The sequence below is a fragment of the Sus scrofa genome, chromosome 1 (genome assembly GCF_000003025.6).
Source record: "Sus scrofa isolate TJ Tabasco breed Duroc chromosome 1, Sscrofa11.1, whole genome shotgun sequence".
NCBI lineage: Eukaryota > Metazoa > Chordata > Mammalia > Artiodactyla > Suidae > Sus > Sus scrofa.
In genome coordinates, this window is record NC_010443.5 from 123,101,570 (window position 1) to 123,122,173 (window position 20,604).

The window sequence follows — 20,604 nt, forward strand, 5'->3', positions numbered from 1 at the left end:
ACTCCACTTCTTCCCATTGCCTCAACTCCTCACCCCAAAACGCAAAATCCCAGGCCAGGCAGGACCCGATCACCTCTGCCTCCTCCCATTGCGCTAATCCTTCGAGCGAGGGAGGCCCCCGCGCCGAGGCGGTGGCTGGCAAAGGGGAGTGGAAAGGGAGGATGGATGGGGCCGAGGGGTGGGGTGGTGATGAGGGGGATGTAGGAGGGGGTGTCATTTTCTTTTTCTTTTTTTTTTTAAAAGTATTTCTCTCGCGAGAAACCGCTGCGCAGACGATACTTGAAGAGGTGGGGAAAGGAGGGGGCCGCGGGAGCCGCGGCAGAGACTGTGGGTGCCACAGGCGGAAAGGCGGCTACAGCTGGGACAGCTGCGGGCGGAGCAGGGCAGCGGCTGCCGCGGCCAGGACCGAGGAACAGCCGCCGCCGCCTCAGGAGCCGGAGCCGCCGCTTCTCCAGTGGGTGCAGCCGGGGTCCCGATAGGGGTCGGGCGGCCACCGGGGCTGGATCTCTAGCCACGGAGGCTTTTGCGTTTGCGCCGCGCTAAGGGCAGGGACAGGGACTGGGGTGAGGGGCTGTCTCGGAACTTCCAGAGCTGGCGCTGGCCCTCCCCTGCCTGACAGCTTCCTGGCCCGGGGCTCCCGGTGCCGGGCTTGGCGTCAGATGCTCGGGGGGCGGTGGCAGCCCCCGGAGCCGGCCGCGGATGGCGCGGCGGGCTTCCAGCCCGGCGGCTTGGCGGAGAGGACAGGCTGGGGAGCTGGGGCGTCAGAGCGCGCATCGTGCGCAATTCGTGCCAGTGAAAAATAAACCCAGCGAGCTCGCCTCGGGGTTTAGAGCAGCTCGGAACATGGGGACTTTGCGGCTTTCTCTTCAGGCGGCGCCCGGGAGGCCGAGGGGTTGGCTGGAGCTGCTGCCGCCGGGGGCCTGGGCTTTTCAGCCAGCTGTAGACCAAACGGTCTTCACTTACCCAAAGTAACTGCGCCACGCGCAGGCGGCGCGCGGGTTGGGCTCGGGAATGGGGACCCTGTGGCTTCAGCATCCTGATGCCCCGAATATGAATGTCTCCCCCGCCTCGGCGATTTGTCTGTTGCAGCTGGCAGGGGCCGCCTGAAGTGGGAGCAGCGCCTGGAGAAGGCGGGAGGAGCCCGGCCCGGGGGACGGCGGCGGGAGAGCGGGACCCCGGCGGCGCGGCGCGCTCCAGGGCGCAGCGGCGGCCGCGGACCGAGCCCGGGACGCGGCTAGAGGCGGCAGGAGCCGGTGGCCTCTCGGCATCATGCGGCGAGGGAGGCTGCTGGAGGTCGCCCTGGGATTTACCGTGCTCTTAGCGTCCTACACGAGCCATGGGGCAGACGCCAATTTGGAGGCTGGGAATGGGAAGGAAACCAGAGCCAGTCGGGCCAAGAGAAGAGGTGGCGGAGGACACGACGCGCTTAAAGGGTAATGGAAAGGGCCAGCTCCTTTGGTGTGGGTGTCCCCTCTCTCTCCTGAGTATCAGGATCTAAGTATAAGCCTCCTTGACAAGACCTCCTGGGGTCATCCTAGAGATGCAAGGGTTACCCGTCCTCGCAACTAAACCGCCTTGCTTCCACTCTTTAGGGATTTCTGCCACAGAAGATAGGTCACGGCTAAAAAGAATCTTGGGCCATTGTCGAGGCAGATTTTGGGAGGCCAGAGGGTTCTTTGAGGAAGAAGGGGGAGGAGCTGCGACTGAGAAGAGGAGCAGCCCATCCTTTCCCTTCATACCAATTCCGGTTGTGTGTAGGGAGAGTACTTGCCTTGTGGGCATCTTTGTAGATGCTCTGTTTATAAGCGAGCAAGGAGAGAAAGGGATTTAAGGACAGTCAGAGAAGGCAGAGAAGACACATAATTAATAGTTGGCTCTCTTCTAAGTTATGCTTATTAAAATTGGGAACTGATTTTTTCCTTCAGATATCTATGCTGGAAGCAGAGCAGGGCAAGTGTTTCTGAGAACTTGTTTTGGGGTTGTAAAAAGCTCTTAATTTCACCTGGGCAGTAATGCTGCCCTGGGGCCGGCCTTCACGAATATTTTTAATCTGTTCTGTATGTATGTTAGGCACATGCAATTGAGCATTTCCCTGGCTTCCTGTGCCCCTATTATAGAAGATGTTTCAGCAGGAAGTTTTTTAATTAGGCAGATTGACTATATAAGGATTGTCAGTTTCCTGAATTGAAGAAAAGTGGCAGTACACTTTCCTTAACATTTTTCACATTGAAAGAGAAGTATCTCTTTCTGAGAGTGTTTAAATTTAAGCCTCCATAGAAGCAGCAGGGTGGATTGTAAATGACCCATTTTGTCTGCCTGAAGAAGCCTGTAATGAACCCAGACAGTAAATATACAGAAGTTTCTATTGAGTTCTTATGATTCTCACTGTTGCTCTTTTTTGAGTAGATCTGTAGTTTGATGGCCCTAAGTGACCAAGTGATGGTGTCCAGCTGGATATGTGGCTGAACATTTCACGTATTCTTGTCTGTTGTGGGCTGTTTTAATTATATATATGTAGTGAAATTTGTGTTTGTGTGACCCAGGTATGGGTAGAAAAAAGTACAATAAACTGAATGGCCCAGTTTTTGAGTCCTGGTCCAGATCTTGGGTAACATGATTGTCAGAGCCAAGCACTTAGGCCACGGTGAAATTGCTTGACCCTAGGAAGTAGTTATGATTAATTTATTTTCATCTTGGTCTTTTGGAAAATAAATCCAGGATTCCAACAGTATTGGAAAGGAAAGTTGCTTATCATGTTAAGCCTGATACTGAGCAAGGCCCATGGCAAGTTCAGTAGATAGAAAACTCTGATTTTCATCAGTTCTCAGAAGGACCTGATTTAGTCCAGCATTTTTTCTTCAAAAAAAAAATGTTTCTGCTCTATATATTATCTTAATAGTGAAGGTTGATGGCATTACTCCCATGGAGAGAGAGGGGAAGTGGGGGTTTAGTTCTGTGGATGAAGGTCTGCAGGGAGATATTAGGCCTGGCCAGACATTTGTCTCATCTCTAGATGCTGTCACCAATCAGCATGTTTCCTCAGGAGGCACAAACTCTGTGTGAAAACAGAAACTAAGCTTTACTTCGTTGCTTAACAGGATGTCCATGCTTTAACTTAGAACAGTACTTATGTCTTTGGGGTTTTGATTTCTTTTACGATTGTAGAGAATCACCTCTCTGTGTTCCTCATAGCGTTTGCTCACTGACGTGGACGTTACCCTATTGCAAACTATTCATACAGCCTTCCCCCAAACATTGTATTAATAGAACATTAATTATGAGTGTTCCCAATTCTCGTGTTATTAGATTTTATATATCTATGAAAAGCTGAAAAAAATTACAATTGACCTTTCTGGTATAACAGTATACATTAATATACTTTAATAATGAACCTTTATAACATAAAGGTTTTTATGTATATAATTATTATATTATCTATAATGCTCTCTCTATATGTTATATATATTCTATTATATATATATTACATATATATTTGGGGTAAGAATAATAATTTAAAATGATGTACAATTAAAAGTATTTCCCTCTTACCTCTCAGAGACCATTTTCTTATTATTTTTCTAGAAATAGTATTGGCATATATATATATGTACACATGTATATGCCTATGTAAATATGTATACATATATAAATACATGTACATAATATATATTCACACACACACATAGATGTATGTATCCTTTTTAATATGTGGACTATACCGTACATACTGTTCTAAACCTTGTTTACTTTTATATATCTTTAGTGCGTTCATCTTTTAACTCACATGGATCTAGCTCATGCATTCTCTTGGCATGTAGAATCACATAATATGGCTGGAACATCATTCCTTAGTGATGGCTATTTGGATTATATTAATTTTTTGTTATTACCAACATCCTTCTGCATGCCTATTTGTGTACATGTGATACTTATATATAATATAAATCAAGGAAAATAGAATTGCTGGATCAAAGGTTTTCCTGTAGACTTTAAACAAATAACAATTCTGATTTTCACTTTGAATAGCAATTAAAATGTGTGCTCTCTACTTATTGCTATTACAGTTTCACATGAATAAGTCTTTTAACCATGCTGTGCTATATAAATCATCAGGAAGAGCAGCTGTGTGTTCCATTATTTTTCCAGTTATTGCCTAAAATTTCTATTTTTGCTAGTTAAAATATTACCAGCTTCAAACTCACCTCTTTGACTACAGTAAAACGTATTTACCATTCGGATGCACAGTTTATGAAGTGAAAGTGATTTGTAACCCCTAGGTCTGCCTGATGCCCAGTTGGTGGCAGCAACTTTCAGCACCTCACTAATATTTCCTCTAGTGAAAAGGTGCTTTAAACTCATCATTGTCTGCTGTGCATGGCTCTGGGCTATCCCACAAATGACTGCCTTCTTGTCTTTCTCTGATGTGACAGGTGACTACAGAATTTTCCTGCCTGGGTATTTTTCTTAGGATAAGTATTCCTTTCCTGTCAGCTCCTTTGCTTCACAGACTAGGGACCTGCATAGTTTTTCCCTCTCTGGGTGTGTAGTCTTAGCTTGTCTTCCTCTCCTCCCATCCTATTGCAGGTGTTTTTTTTTTTTCCCCCCTCCTTCCTACTGGGCAGCAGAAGTTGTTCCACAGTGGAAATTTAAGCATCCTCAAGTTTCTTCCCCGCTTTCGCTGTGTTTTCTTAGAGCAAATAGCCAATTTCTGTTTTTACAGGAAATCTTTTTTTTTTTTTTTTTTAATGGAATGAGTGTGGTCCCCATTCACTCTGCAAAAAATGCATTTCCCTCTCTTTTGAAATGAGAATTTTGCAAGATTTCAAATAATGTATAGTATTTGCCTGGGTATTGCTTAATATGTGTGAAGCAACTTAATGAGAAATGATAAAATCTTAGCTTTATTGTTTGAATTTCAGTTCATAAGAATTTTTCTCAGCTAAACTCTTCTGTTTTTAGGCAAAAAGAGTGGGAGACAATCCAGTTTTTTTTTTTTTTTAAAACAACTCCACTTGAATAGCAGTAGTTATGCCCATTTGTTTATATTTGCCTTATTGCTTTAGCTTCTAAATAAGGAAATATTACATTTTCCTGTCAAAGGGAAAAATTCTTTAGGGTGAACCTCCCTTTCCCCAAATCTCTGATAAGATATATTGAGAACTTCTATCCTTATTGCCTGGTTTGGAAGTTTATGAGACTGGTTATATTTCACACAATTTGTCTCCTTGTGTGTGTTTCCTTTGGTCTTTATTTGTTTATTTTTTCCCCCAGGGGTCTTGTTACCAGAAAAAAATACATGGAACAGTTCATACACAGGATAGGTTTATGATGGCAAACTCTGAGGGATTAATTTCACAGAAGTCTGTTATTAAAATAAAGACCTTTAACAGGGTACACAGAAAAAGTTCTGTACACTTCATAAAGCCCATTTTACTGTATAAAAAGGACTTTAAGACTTCATCCCCAGTCAGAGAGGCTAATAATTAAATATGGGGAGAAACTCCTGCAGTGATATTGTTTGTCCTTTCATTTTTGAGCAGATTTAGCTAAGGTATTGTGTCACCGTTAAAAAAAGAGTGATATTGGTAAATAGAAGATTTCAGCAGTTCCAGGTTTTAAACAAGAAGATGGAGACAAAGTAGTCATTTATGTGTTTCATTTTGTTACATTTAAGATGTAGCGATCGTTACAGAAATGTGTAATTTGTTGATATCACAAATTAATTAAAACATAAATCCACTTACAGTGAAACAAGGTTAGGGCTGATGGAAATGAAAGTATAGACATCCCAACAAGCTTATCTGGAATTTTAAAAAATAGTGAAACATTCCTTTGTAATCTTGCATAGCAGATACTTTGAAAGATTATAGTATTATGCCACTGACTCTGATCAGGCAAAATACTAGATACATTATTAGGATATTCATACATAGTTTTTTGCTTTTTCCTACAGTAAACCCAGCAACAAGCCTAACCAATTTGTGGATTTTAGCCTTAATTTTCAGGATGAAAATAAAAATTTAAATATGTTTTCTTGAAATAGAAATAAGCTATATTAACAACTTCTTATTTCTAGAAACTAACCCCCAAAATAGGCCTATTCTAGAAACTTAGAATTTTTTTTCTTGAAATTGTTTAAAGCAAGCCGAAATCAATAAGTTATCAGGCCTGAGTAATACGGCAGGCATATGTGAGTTTAATGTTTCCGGTTTGTTAAGTTTGTTCCAATTAGACTGTGAAATCATCAAAGGCAAGGATCATATCATAAACATTTTAACACTAACTTGTCTAAGATGGGGTTCAAAGAGTTCAGTAATTCAAGGAGCCTTAAATTTATTCGAGCTAGATTGAATGCTAGCTTGAATTTAGCTTTGTGGAATGCCAGAGACGTATTGCCTACAGCCTGGAGGGGCATAATATTGGGTAGGAGAATCAGATGCATTGCAGGACCCAGGAGGCAACAGAAAGGTAGGAAAGCACACGGGTTCTAGGATTACCTAAAAATAAATAAAAATGACATTTGTAGCAGTGGTAGGTGATGTTTAGGTGACATTTATATGCCAGGCATTGTTCTTAGTGTTTTACATGTGATAGCTCATTCCTTTTACAACTGTGAGTGCTGAGGTGCACAAATGTTACATTTTAAAGGCAAATTCTTAATATTACAATTTTTTCTCCATTAATTTTAGTTATGGTTTTGGTTTTCATTCCTCTGGAGAAAAATGCCATGGTAAGACATTGGTAAAATTCCACTTAAAATTCCTAATATTCCTTCATGCTAGTTCACAAATCCCAGGTATAGTTAATAACTTAGTAATATAATATTTTGTCCAATAAGAAACTTTCTCTGATATTTCTGCAGAAACACTAATCAAACACAGAAGGACCTATAGAATGTCTGAGCTGTGGGGTCTTTGGCTTGACCATGTCTTTTAGCACTCTACTTTGAAATTTTATTGAGGTTGGTAGGTAACCGTCACAGGCACCCTTCATCTGCATTGCCGATGGTTCTGACCCAGGGATAGTTTCTTGCTCTCAGGTCCCATGTGAGAAATTTCTCTCAGAATAGAATTGCCAGAGATGTTTCTCTTTCCAGGGGAAACTGGCAGGTGTCAAGTTTTCAACGATACGAAGAGTCATTTAATTTTTTTTCCTGTGTCTTTTTTTCATCTTGGTTGCCTCTAAGCTCAGAGCCATGAATATAGTATGATTTTTTTACATTAAATTGCATGAAATTGGTAAAGAATGGTGAGTTCTGGTGTGTCACTCTCTATTGCACTGTACATGTATTGTTCATTTAATACACAACTCCTTTATGAGGGGACTATACCTACTTGCCCATTTAACAGATGAAGAAGCTGAAGGATACAGTTTTTCAGTGATTTCAGCTGTTCCTCCAGGGCCATAAACTAGTAAGAGAGGGAGTTGGTAACTCTGGCTTTGCAGTCAGTGCCCTCAACCAGTATATTTTAATGATTCTCAATTACAAGAAATCCTATACCTGGTAAGTTTCTTTCTTTCTCCCATCGCTTTGTTACCTTCACTTCTCCCAGACTCTTCTACCACTGCTATGGAAAAATATTCAGCATTTATCGAAGGCAGATGAAGTTTCATGACAAGGGAAGCACCATTCTAGGAATGGGATTAATCAGAAAAGCCTTCACGGTGAAAGTCGGTCAAGGGTCAGCAAACTGTGGACCATGCTGCCTGTTTTATAAATAAAATTGCATTGAAGCAAAGCCATGCCCATTCATTTACCTGTTATCTGTGTCTGCTTTCACACTTCAGTGGCAGCTGCAGTGGGAGTGGTTGTGACAAAGATAGGAGGGCTGGGCAAAACTGAATTATCTGCCATTTGGCACTTTATAGAAGTTTGCTAACTGCTGGTCTATGATAAATAAGTGACTCTTTAGTAGGACTGAGAACTTCTTGAAGGTTGAGTTTTCTCTTTGTTTTCTCACTGGGGATATCTAGGAATTGGGCACATAGTGTTCACTAGACAAATTTTGATTGTCTGACCAATTCTAATTGACTGATTGACCGGGTAAAGCAAATTATATAAATTAGAGCTTGGAGAAAGTATAGGAGAGAAAAAAGGAAAAGTTTGAGTGAAAAAGGCATGAAGCATAAAGAAAATAAGGTGTTTGGCATTGAAAGACATTGAGTACAATGGGCCAGGTTGGCACTGCATGCCTCAGGGTTTGCATTGTTTGGCTCCAGGGGGCATGGCTCATCATGTAGCCTATAAAAGTAGTGCCCCCTGGAGTTGTGCAGTGTGCAGCCATGTGTGTCTGCCCATAGGTTGGAGTGGAGGAGGGACTAAGGGACATGTGAAGTTACTATCTGATTGCTGTGAAAGCTGAGAATGGTGAGCTATTAAAGAGTTCTGAGATGGGGACATGATCAGATTTCTGCCCTCTGGCTGATGTGTATGAGGGGTATGGTTTAGTGAGTAGGGAGACTAGAGGCAGGGAGATTCCAGAGTCTCTATATATAGAGTCAAGGTGAGAGTGGATAATGGCCAGAGCAAGAGCAGTGGAGAGGATGAGGAAGAGGCTCAAGTGGCATACCAGGAGGCAACACAAGCAGTACTTGACCTTTTGGTTGTAAGAGGCAAAGGGGAGGAGGCACGTAGGATGCTTCCATTTCCAAATACATTAAAACTTCTTATTATGTAAAAATATTATAGCATCATTAATGGGAAACTAAAGAGAGACAAAGTCATTCCATACCCTCTACTACAAGGAAACAAGCTAATATTTTTTTGTTTTTTGGTGAGTGTTTTGGTTATCTTATTGCTATGTAACAAATTATCCCAAACTTAGTGACTTAAAACAACAATTTTATTATTTTTTGTGATTCCGCAGGCCAGGAATTTGGACAGGACACAGTGGGGAATCTTGTCTCTGCTTCCCACAATGTCTTTTGGGTCTGGAATGAGTAAGATGACTTCTCCACGTGGGTTTCTGGTTCTGTGATCGTGGACTGGCGCCTGCAGCCCTGTTTACTTTGGTGTGGTTGATCTAAATGGGTGGACAGAAGAGTGGAATTAAGGAAGCAAAGAGCCTGGCTCTGTTGGGAGCCTTCCAGATGGTAAAGCTTTCTCTTCCATGAACATCTGCCTGGGCCTGCCCCTGGGGATAGGGCTGCTGAGTGTGTTTTTGCACATGGGGAAACTGAGCCCCAGGTGCAGCTACCAGGCCTTGTTCAGGGTAAATGTCTGTTGGGACTGGATCTTGAACAATAGCCTCTTCATCTCTGGTCACATGTTTTAATCCCATATGTTGACCACAGGCTGGGTTGAATGGCTAAGATCTGGCTGGAAAGGCTTGAATGGGCTCACACATTATCAGGGTTGGCTGGGTTCCTTGGTTCTCCCCCACACAGTCTCAGATTGTCTCCCTTTCCACGTGGACCATCTAGTAGCATAGCCAGACTTTCAACCAGAATACCAGGGACATAAATGTGGAAGCGACCGGACTTTCTTTAGACTTAGCCTGGTCTGAAATTCCGGGCAAGTCATAGACCTTGCTTAGATTCAAGGGCATGGACTAATAAGTACTGTCTCTTGATGGATGTGAGGAGCAGCCTGTGTCTGCAGGGAGGGGTGACTTCTTTGGAGATTAGCTATCACAGTGAGGCAGTAGTTTTTTGAGGATGATTATGAAGTGTTTTAAGTCTAACTTGATTGAGTCTGATTGACTGAGTTTCCCATTGAAGATGCTTCAGTGTATTTTGCTTACTGTGATCTCAGAATGCAAAATGCTACATGAATAAGATATCTCTGTGATCTTTTAGATTAATGTTAAGGGTGTTGTTCTTAGTCTGGCCGCAGTTTCACATCTAAAGAACTCACAAGTTCCAAGAATAAGATCGTCATTCTTAATAAGGTGGCACATTTTGTTTTTCAAATGTAAGAATTATAAAATTCTTAACATTCCCCCCCCCCATTTCCTTTAGTTTCTAAGAAACTCAGAGATACATTTAATGCACAATCACTTTAATTTATTAGTTTAGGTATCTGGTATGTTTTACTTTCAATTTCTATCAGTAGCACCATTTCCATATATCTGTTGGTATAATTCACCTCATAAACATTTTTTTTGGAAATCAGGGATTATAATTAATAAATAAAAATAGATGTGTAGTTGTCAATAGAATGGGTATTGTAGTAAGCTGAACTCTATTATTATTTTTTGCATATATGGAGTAGCTGCATCCTTAATAGAAAAAAAACTCAAGTGTGGATTGTACAGCCAGTGCTTTATTATATTAAATCCTAGTTTTAAGTTCTTGTGACTTTACTGCTTCCTCCAGGGGCTTTTTTTGTTCAAGTTATCACTGAGTCTATTTATTCAGCCCCCTCAGAGCGGAAGGGAGAGAGAAAAATTCAGTTCGCTATCTCCACCATTCCCAGCCGAAGATGTATTCCAGACGGCAAGCAGGCCCAGAGTGGGGGAACCGCTCCATTAGACAAGTGATTTGGTTCAGTGTTTTGAAGGGTTGTGAATTCCTAGACCATCAGTCATACTTACATTCAAATATAAGTATCTAAACACATCTCAGTCCAAATATAGTACAACCATTTTGTGATGTTGGTGTTGGGAGAGAGGATTTATGTCGGCCCTATGGACACATTATGTCTGCTGTTAAGTTCTTGATTTTGAACTGGAGTATAGTAATATCTCTTTATAAAGAGATATATTCCAGAGACAAGCTTTTGTTTTTCTGTTTCTTTCCCTTTTCCTGCTTCCTCTTCATTTTTCCTCTTTTTTTGTCACCATTTTCCTCTTTTTTTTCTTTTCTTTTTCATCGCTATCATCTCATGTTTTTTCCTTTTTCTTGCACATAACTTTATAAGCTGAGCTACATACAAAATAGGGGTAATAAGAACATCAAACAAGGGTTAAAACATTAAGAAAATTAAACTCCAAATAAAATGTTCATTTTTTTTTTAACTTGGGGGCTTTGGGGTATTCAAAAAGAAAGGCAGAGTTAAGTTTTTTTAATTAGGGAGGGAAGGAGAAAGATTGAGGGAGGCAGGAGGAGAGAGTTCAGAGGAAGTTCTGGAATGGGGGTCCATCAGCCAGTGGACCTGACTTAGACAGAGCAGGTGCTGGAGTCAGACAGATACTGATGACAACTCCCTCACTCCTGGCAGCATTGATACCAGGCTTTTCAGGAGACCAGGGCTTTTGGAGGAAAGTCAGGGTATGAAAGAAAGATGCTTGGATGTCAGGAAAGATTCCTGCAAAAACATTTAGAGGAATGTAGTGGAAAAGCAGGTTAATCCATCATTTATTATGATATGATGCTATGTAGAGTTTGGTGCACCCCCCTCTTCCCATGGATGATGGTTTATGGTCTACCATTTCCCCTACCTCTTTGATGCTAGTTTATAAAATCATGTAATCAGACCCTAATATGCTGCTGCCTTTAATGAGTAACTTTTAAAGATTCTTTTTATTTATAGATTTTTTTGATCACATAGGCTTTGAGATGCACTATATGATTTTTTTTTTTTTTTTGGAAACAGATTTGCTTCCTCTGTTAGGCTTTGACCAAGACAACGTTCATAAGCAAACAGGTCCTGTTGTATATCCACAGGGAACTATATCCAATCCCTTGGGATAGAATAGATGGAAGATAATACGAGAAAAAGAATGTATATATATGTATGACTGGGTCACTATTGTGCACAGCAGAAATTGACACAATACTGTAAATCAGCTATACTTTAATGAAAAAATTAAGTATAAAAATTACCAAAAAAATAGATGTTGTTTTTTAATGACTCAGGTCTTCCTTCATAGTCAAGCTATTTATGCTTGGGAAAATATTACAAGATAGTTACAGTGGGACAGACTTTAGAAATTTATAGATGCTGAAGTAGAGGCCCAGAGTTCACTGAAAAGTGCTCAAGGTGGGAGTTCCTGTCATGGCTCAGCAGAAACGAATCCACCTAGTATCCAGGAGGATGTGGGTTTGATCCCTGGCCTCACTCAGTGGGTTAAGGATCTGGCATTGCCGTGAACTGTGGTGTAGGTTGCAGACATGGCTTGGATCTTGCCTTGCTGTGGCTGTGGCTGGCATTTGTAGCTCCAATTTGACCCCCAGCCAGGGAACTTCCATATGCCTCTGGTGCAGCCCTAAAAAGCAAAACAAACAAAAACAAGCAGGTGCTCATTTACTTATCTACTTCATAGGGTTCATAGGGTCAGAAGCTGAGCCATATGGTGATAAAAAAGTATTTCAGTAGAAGTGTGTTGTTGGACGGGAGATTATGCCTCTTCTTTGTCTCATGTCCTAGAAAGGGTGGTTGCCTGGTATCTATAGGTCCTCAACTGTCCTGCAAATAAGCAAACTTCCTGCATCATGAGGGCCTGGATGTTTTTCTTGTTCTTGTTCATTTGGCCTTAGGCAGTGTCATCAGTATCCCAGTGGTCAACACTGATGGGAGGCTGGGCCCTAGAGTTTTATCCCCACAGTTCTACTTTGCTGTCAGTTGAAGACTCCAGATTAGGTGGGATTGAGTGGGATGGGGATTTTTAAGGGAGGTAGTTGCCAGTAAGGGTGAGGATGTGGGAGAAAGAGAAGTGGGCATCTTCTCTTGGAATCTGATGGATACCTCCCACCACCTCCACTAATAATTAGCAGTTAGAGTGTCTGATGTCAGGGGATGAACCATGGCAATTCTAGTTCTGTGAACTCAGATTCTTGTCTAATATCTTGCTGACTCAGTTATTTACAATATCATTTTTTACATTCAGAGTTTATGCAATAAACATGCCAGTGAAGAAAAAAAAATGTAAATTCTTGTCTTTTCTTCTGTGTCATCCATCCCACCAATTTTGTGGAATATTTGACAGTTCCAAGTGACAAGCTATTTATTGAGCATCAGCTGTGTTTGAATTGGGCCTAATGCCGAATTCTCAGAATGGACAGCCTGTCTCAAGCCTGTTGATTCTATTATCTTCTATCCAATGACTCTGGATAGAACTCCATGTGGAATATCTTTCTCTCCTTTTACTGATGGGGTCAATGTCTGAGGTAATGTGAACAAGTGTCTTTGAAGGAAGGAGTTGATATGCAACCTTCTAGTCAACAACTAGTTTTTAATCTTTCATGGACTGCTGCTGCTGCTTCACACCCCAGAGTTTAGGCCACTGACCTCAAGTTTGCAAATTTTATATCCCATTACCACCCTGTGCACTCTCTGCTCCCCAGGGCCACATCGTTGATGTTTTAGCTGGAATCTGAGAAAGTGTCTGCACATTTACTGAGGAGTTGGCTAGGAATGACTTGGCAGTTCAGTCATAAAAACCCAGAGCTAGTGGCTGGGGTATATGTTATAATTACCTCACACTGTTTCCTATTTGAGCCGGTTGTGGGTAGCTGGGTAGAGTGGTATTGCTTGTGGGGTTATGTTTGAAAGGACCTGGGAGTCATTTTCAATGAGCACTAATAACCATTGGCTGTGTTTTCAAGGAGGCTTGGAAGTGTGGACACAGACATGCCTGGGGTCAAATCTTGGCTCTACTACCTACTAGGAAGGAACATCAGACAAGAGGCTTGACCTATCTGAGCCTCAGTTTCCTCATTTGTAAAACTAGATTATAATACCTTTCTGGGTATTTCCACTTCCCCCAAACTGTGTTGCCTCTATTGGGAAGTAGACTTACTAAGTATCATTTTTTAATTAATATGTCCCCTCCCCACTTCCTCCAGAGAAGTTTGTATTTTTTTATTGGCAGATTTGGCAAAACGGCCTTGTCTCCTTCTGGAACAGTTTTTTTCAAGAGCCTTTGTGAAAGGAATTTAGATTTTAGAAAATGGAAGGACTGACCTGAAAACCACTTTCTTTGGCAGTAATGCAGAGGGATGCCCTGAGAGTTAGGATGTTTTGTGAAGAAGTGATTAGCCATTTTGAAAATCCACTTTAATTGCCTTTATCAGAGTGTGGATTTGGTTATGACGGGGTAGACAAGATGACCACTGGTAATTCCAAGTCCTACTGCCTTCCAGCTCATGACCTCAGAGGTAAAAGGAGAGAAACTCTTTCCCAGATTCCACACATCTGAGCTCATGGAGAACCCTGGTACTGATCCTGTCATGTGCGTGTCACTGTAGCTGAAGAAGTGGGGCACTCAGGCTGGCCAGGACTGAGGGATGTGGATGTGTAAGGGGTTCTTCTTAGGAAAGAGGACTTAAAGTAGCAAAGAAGGGGAGGAGATGCTGAGTGGGAAACACAACACATCTGCACTTGGACTGAGAAATCTCCCTTTTCTGTAGACCCAGTATTCCTTCATCTCATTCTGTCATTGCTGTTCTCTCTGAGTGCCTTGTGGACAGGCCTTGCTTGTGTGATTTGGGGCCAGGCTGACTCAGATGGGCCACCCCTGAGAAGAGCTGTGGCCTTCACTTTCCAACTGATCATTCCCTTCCTCTGGCCTCACGCCTTGCAGCAATGTAATGCTCCATCAATACAAAGCGATCCTTACTTGTTTTTCTTCTGTGCCCTATTTCTTTGAGAAACTAAAAATCTTTTTAGTTTTTTCCTTTTCTTTAAATGATTCCCATTTTTATTTTAGAAAGAGTTGGCTTTCAAGAGATCTTACACTATTGAACATAAGGGAAAGTGGACCCAAACATGCATTATCCTAATTTAGGCAAAGCTTTGGTAGAATTTCTATATCCTTCACCCTTATAACCTCTGGTTAACTGATTGGCAATAAACTCTACGAAGTCATGGTTGTTTCGTATTCATTAACAGCCTATAAAAGTAAGCCTGCTTTAAATAACGAATAGTTTAAACAAATTATAGTTATTTTTCTACCCGTCATTAAAAATGTTCAGATTACCTAATATCTCTTATTCCCTTGGTAATCTCATGACCACCAATGCCATAGAAATTTATAAAAAAGCAAAAATATGAAAACAAATACCAGGTACTTTCTCTGCTCTTCTATCTTCCCAGGAAATAAATAAACCTCAAATAACAAAATAAGCTTTTCTTTTTAAAGTTTTGAAAATCTTTCAGGAATTTTACAAGGTTATGCAAGCCAATTTTTCCTTCTCTTTTTGTGAGCAGTTCTGACTTATTACAGACATTGTTGAACATTTGGCAGAATTCTAGACAACAGGGTTTCTAATTTGATCCTGGATTAACCTGTTTGCTCATTTGCATTCGCCTTGAAAATAAGCTGACACACATTGTCACACATTGAAGAATCAGAGAAGAATATCAAGCTTCCTTGCTAAATTATTTCCTCATTTCACTTCATATTTCCCATGACTATAAGAATTCTTCCCTTCATGAACAGAGAAGCCAGAATTCAGCCCTTTTATAGACCTGATACAAATCAATCCCTTTTCTCCCTAAACTCTTTTGTTAATTGGTGGATTTATGTTTGTCATAAAGAAAGATATGGTGTTCTTGTAAAAATGAATCATGTTCAGTGCCCATAGGAGCCCATCCCCTGGCTGATATGCTTCATTATTAGCACAAGTGGAATTAAGTCATTTGTTCTTGGGATCCTCATATAAGGAGCATTAACCGTATTGAGCAGCCACATGCATGAGATTCATAGAAGCTTTTTTTTTTTTTTGGTCTTTTTAGGGCCACACCCATGGCATATGGAGGGTTCTAGGCTAGGAGTCAAATCAGAGCTATAGCTGATGGCCTACAGCACGGCCACAGCAATGAGGGATTTGAACTGTATCTGAGACCTACACCACAGCTCATGGCAATACCAGATCCTTAACCCACTGAGTGAGGCCAGGAATTGAACCTACGTCTCACGGTTGCTAGTCAGATTCATTTCTACTGAGCCATGACAGGAACTCCCATAGAAGCATTTTGGTTAGTTCTTGCTACTTGCTTAAGATGGTAAACATGTTGGAATTGGACCGTTATTGTCTCTGAAAGGTGGTCCCCATGCTGCTCAACAATGTTGAGTTGCAGAACAGGTTGAAATGGTTCTTATGTGAAAGGGAAAAGAAAGCAGAAGTGTGGTGTTATTACAGTAGGGAGAAGAGTATGGTAAAGGATGAACTAGGCCAGATGCTGCTGCAAAGTTGTTGTTTTCTAACTTTTTAATACAGAAAATTTCAAACATGTATAAAACTAGAGAGAGTAGTACAGGGAAGCTCCAGCTTCAGCAGTTATCCATTGATGGTTAATCTTGTTTTATTCATTCTCTTCCATGTCACAGATTATTTTGAAGTAAATCCATGAAAAATAATTTAATCGATGAACATTTCAGTATGCATCTCTAAATGACAAGGCGTCTTTAAGAAACAGACAGGATACTACTATCACATATAGAATTAGCATATAGAATTAGCAGTGATTTGGAGTTCCCATGGTGGCGCAGTAGTAATGAACCTGACTAGCATCCATGAGGACACAGGCATTGCTCAGTGCATTAAGGATTCAGCTTTGCTGTGGACTGTGGTATAGGTCACAGGTGTGGCTCAGATACCATGTTGCTGTGGCTGTGGCATAGGCTGGCTGCTACAGCTCCAATTCAAAGCTTAGCCTGGGAACTTCCATATGTGTGGGTGTGGCCCTAAAAATAAATAAGTAAATTCATAAAAATTAGCAGTTATTTAAAAAATATCATGAGATATCCAGTGAATATTTACATGTCCCTTATGAGGTTATAAATTTTATTTTTTTATAGTTCATTCAAATCAGGATCCAAATTAAGTCCATGTTTTGTAGTTGGTTGCTAAATCTCTTAAATATTTTAAAATATACAGATTGTCCCTCTGTTATTTTTTTCTCTTGCAATTTATTTGTTGAAGAAATTGGTTTATGCTGTAAACCACTTCTATGTGGAATATTAAAAAAAGTTGAACTCAGAAACAAAGAATACAGTGATGGTTTCCATGGGATGGAGACCAGGGGGTGGGGATATGGGGAGATATTAGTCAGAGGGTATAAACTTCTAGTTATAAGATAAACAAGTTTTGAGGATCTAATGTACAGCATGGTGAATATAGTTAATAATATTATATTATATACTTGAAAGTTTCTCAGAGAGGTGATCTTAAATGTTCTCACCACAAAAAAAGAAATAGTAATTATGTAACCAAGTGGAGGTGTTGGCTAATGCTAAATGGTAATCATTTTGCAGTCTATAAATGAATCACATCCACATGTCGTATACTTTAAACAATTTAAACTGTAATCTTTAAACAATATTATATTGTCAATTATATCTCAGTAAAGCTGGAAAAAAAGAAATTGGTTCATGTCCTATAGAGCAGTGTTATTTACTTAAAATGCCAGTCCTTTAACTACTTGTTATCAGTCCACATTGAAATGAAAAGCATGTGCCAGAATATAAAGCCAGTATGTCACTAAACACACTATTTAGCTGAGCTGATATTTTTTTCCTAGTGGGACTTTCTTGATGAAGGAAGCAGTGAGATGATTTACATTCCAGCTTAAGCTCCCTATCTCATTATAAACCAGTAATATATATGTGTGGACCAGCACTGGCCAGTCCTTGAACCACACTTGGAGTATACAGCTGCAGGGTTTCTCACAGTCCACTGATGGCTGCATTCAGGTGGTGGTGCTTTATTTTGTTCCTCTGTACCCTGTATTTTCTGCGACTTGATAGTTAGAACTAAAAGCTTGCATCAATTCAGATTCAACTTTTTGGCAGGAAGACTTTGTAAGCAGTGTTTGCACTTCTATTAGAAGGCATATCGTGTCTGCTAATCTCTCTTTTTTGTGATGTTAGCAGCCATTGTTGATCATCATTTAGGTCCATTAATTTATTACGGTAGCAGAATGGGAATGTTTGGATTCTGTCATTTCCTCTTTGTTTATTAGTACTGTAAAGTTGTACATCTAATTTGAACTTATGCTTGATGCTTCACAGCCAACAATGTCTGCAGTGCTGCTGGACATGCTTTATCTGCACTTGTCTAAACTGACCCACGTCTTTGAGGGTTGTGGAAAAATTATTTAATAGGCAATGCTGAGGCTTAGCAATTATGAGGTCTAACACTGTGGAAAACTTAAACAGAGGGAGCCAGGCACTCGAGGGGGCAGAAAAGGAAGGATATAATTCTGCAAGGGTCCATTCATCTCCTCTCAGCCCACAATCTTTTGTGAGAGTCAAGATGGAGACACTTGAAGAATTAGTTTTGTTTACAGTAGGAGTTTCAGGCAAAGGGTTATAAGAAGTTGGTGAGATTTTGGACCATAAGTGGAAAGAAGATGTTGTCAACCATTTTAACATTCAGAAGTGGATGTCTGTACGTGCATTTTAGCATTTCTATCTCAGGAACACTTTTTATTTAAGAAATACATGCTTTTAACTAAACTTGTGTAATCATTCTATAATATATGTGAGATAATAATGCTACACACTTTAAGCTTATAGTCAATTAAATGTCAATTATATCTCAATTAAATAAGAACTAATGTAACTTTAGTAAGTCAAATGAAAGGTTCTCAAAAATCCTAGTATATCCCAATCCTCTTGGGAAAGGTAGACAGAGATAAGAGCTGCCCCAGTAGCTTCACTCTGAGTATTTGTAGGAGATTGTGTGTGTGTGTGCATGCGCACGCAGGTGCGGGTGAGTGTGTGAGTGTGTGCACATGTGTGTTTCATCTCAGTGAAAGATGTGTACCATTCCTTGAGGACTGACATAGTTCTACTACTTGGTATCAAGCTCCCAGGGAAACTAATTGACTTTTTAGAACAGGAAGCCTTGTCTTTGGGTGCTGCTCCAGAGATTTGGAACCTTTTCGGAGGTAGAATAGGTGGATGTACTGGCGTGTCTCCTTCTCAGATGCCGTCTTGATGTGGACACGGAAGCATTGTCTGGTATTTAGGACCCACTCTACTTGATGACTTGAAGCACGAATATTGTCACATGTTTCCCAGAGCCTGAAATGTGTGGAGAGGACAGTGCTGGCATCACTCATGGTGGGACATCTTTTGGACTGGATTTCAGGGAAGAGCTGTGCTGGTGTTTGGAATCAGAGTCACCACTTTCCCCATGTAATGGACAGTGTGCCAGCAGCCTCTGAGTTAAGACATAGGTACATGAATCTGGAGGGTTTTTAAGAACATCATCTGGGTCACCTTGGCCTTTGTGCAGCTTATTGTCCTCCTAAGCTGGGTCAGATTGTTGCCAGCATGACCCAATGGTTTTGCTTGCAGCTACTTTTGAAAAGACCAGCCATACATACCCATGTTCAAGTTGGTACACAAAATATATTCCAGTGCCAGCCATGAATAGGTTTTGAATTATCCACATTTTGGGTCTCTACATTCCTTCCCATGCACCGACCCTTCCCATCTATTCTCCCAAACCTACCCACCCACTCTCTCAAACCTACCCACCTATCCACTCCACCCATGCAGAGAGCTGAGAGATATTTCTTACCAGAGGGAACAAGGCAGGGTATTCACCATGTATAAATTTTCAGAAATAGAAGTACTGGTCTGTAAGAGTGAGTGTTCCTAAAATGTATTCCTTTTATCATTGCTTTGCTTTTCCAATATACTTTGTAAGATCTGTCTTAATAAATTTGTTTTCTGTAGAACCTAAGAAAAGAAAACCAGAGCACAAAATATTATAGACAGACAAGTTTATATAAAAGGAACACATTCTCTTTGGAGTATTTATAGAAACATCTTTCTAATCTCTAATCTAAAAATCTTTAGTACTAGCCTTGGAATGTTTTATTAATAAATTCTTTTGGTTTTAATTAGTGATTTATGACATGTTTCCATTCTGTAGCCTTTGACCAATTACTTCACTTCTCTGAATTTCAGTTTCCTCATCTGAAAATAAGCTTAACAATACATATTCTTGATATGATTTAGGGAAAGAGTTGCATGATCATTTTGTAAGTTATAGAGCTCTCTAAAAGTTGCTTATTATTATTTTCGTTCTACATGTGACTTCACATGGACTACATAAATTCCCAATTTAGTCAAATTCGCTCAAATTTAAGTTAGAATATTTTTTGTTAAAATTTTTCCAGATATCTAAATGTTTAGAAATAAATGCTTACAACTTGGCTTCAAGTGCAAACTTAAAACAAACAAACAAAACTTGTCAAGTTCTTGGTTCCTAATATTTTGAATTATTTTCTATGAAATAATCTCAACCACTGCATGCTCTTAGCTAACTTTCTCTGACTTTTTAGAAACTTCTAGTCTATCAATGACTTACTTTCCTCTTTTTGTTCCTTAGCAACAGTGTTGTCTCTGTTGTGATGAAGAGGTTTGGTAAAGAAATGTTTTTAAAAAACCCATTGCCTATTAAGTCTTATGAAAAGAGTTTGAGATACAAGATGTTCAAAGCTTTTGAAGCTGTAAGATATTTCTAAATGATGCATCTGAAACCTGGAAAAATTTCATTGTCTTATGCCATGAATTCCACTTATGGGTGTCCTTTGTTATGTATTTGATTTTTCATTATTAAAATGAAAATGAAAATTTTAAAAAGGTGGATGAAATGATATTGATTTCTTAATAGCAATTATCTTTTCATCCCTTTAGTTTATTATTTAATTTCTTATAGACATATTTATCTTTTCCTAAATGAAATACTCAGCACCATTCT

General features: G+C 40.3%; 1 protein-coding gene across 1 annotated transcript in view; it reads left to right on the forward strand.

Annotated features, from left to right (window-relative positions):
- FBN1 (fibrillin 1) overlaps nt 442-20,604 on the forward strand; it is a 257,639-nt gene continuing 237,476 nt past the window's right edge. The window contains 1 exon segment of the mRNA NM_001001771.1: nt 442-1,433. Coding sequence (NP_001001771.1) covers nt 1,270-1,433 — 164 coding nt within the window. The 5' untranslated portion in view covers nt 442-1,269.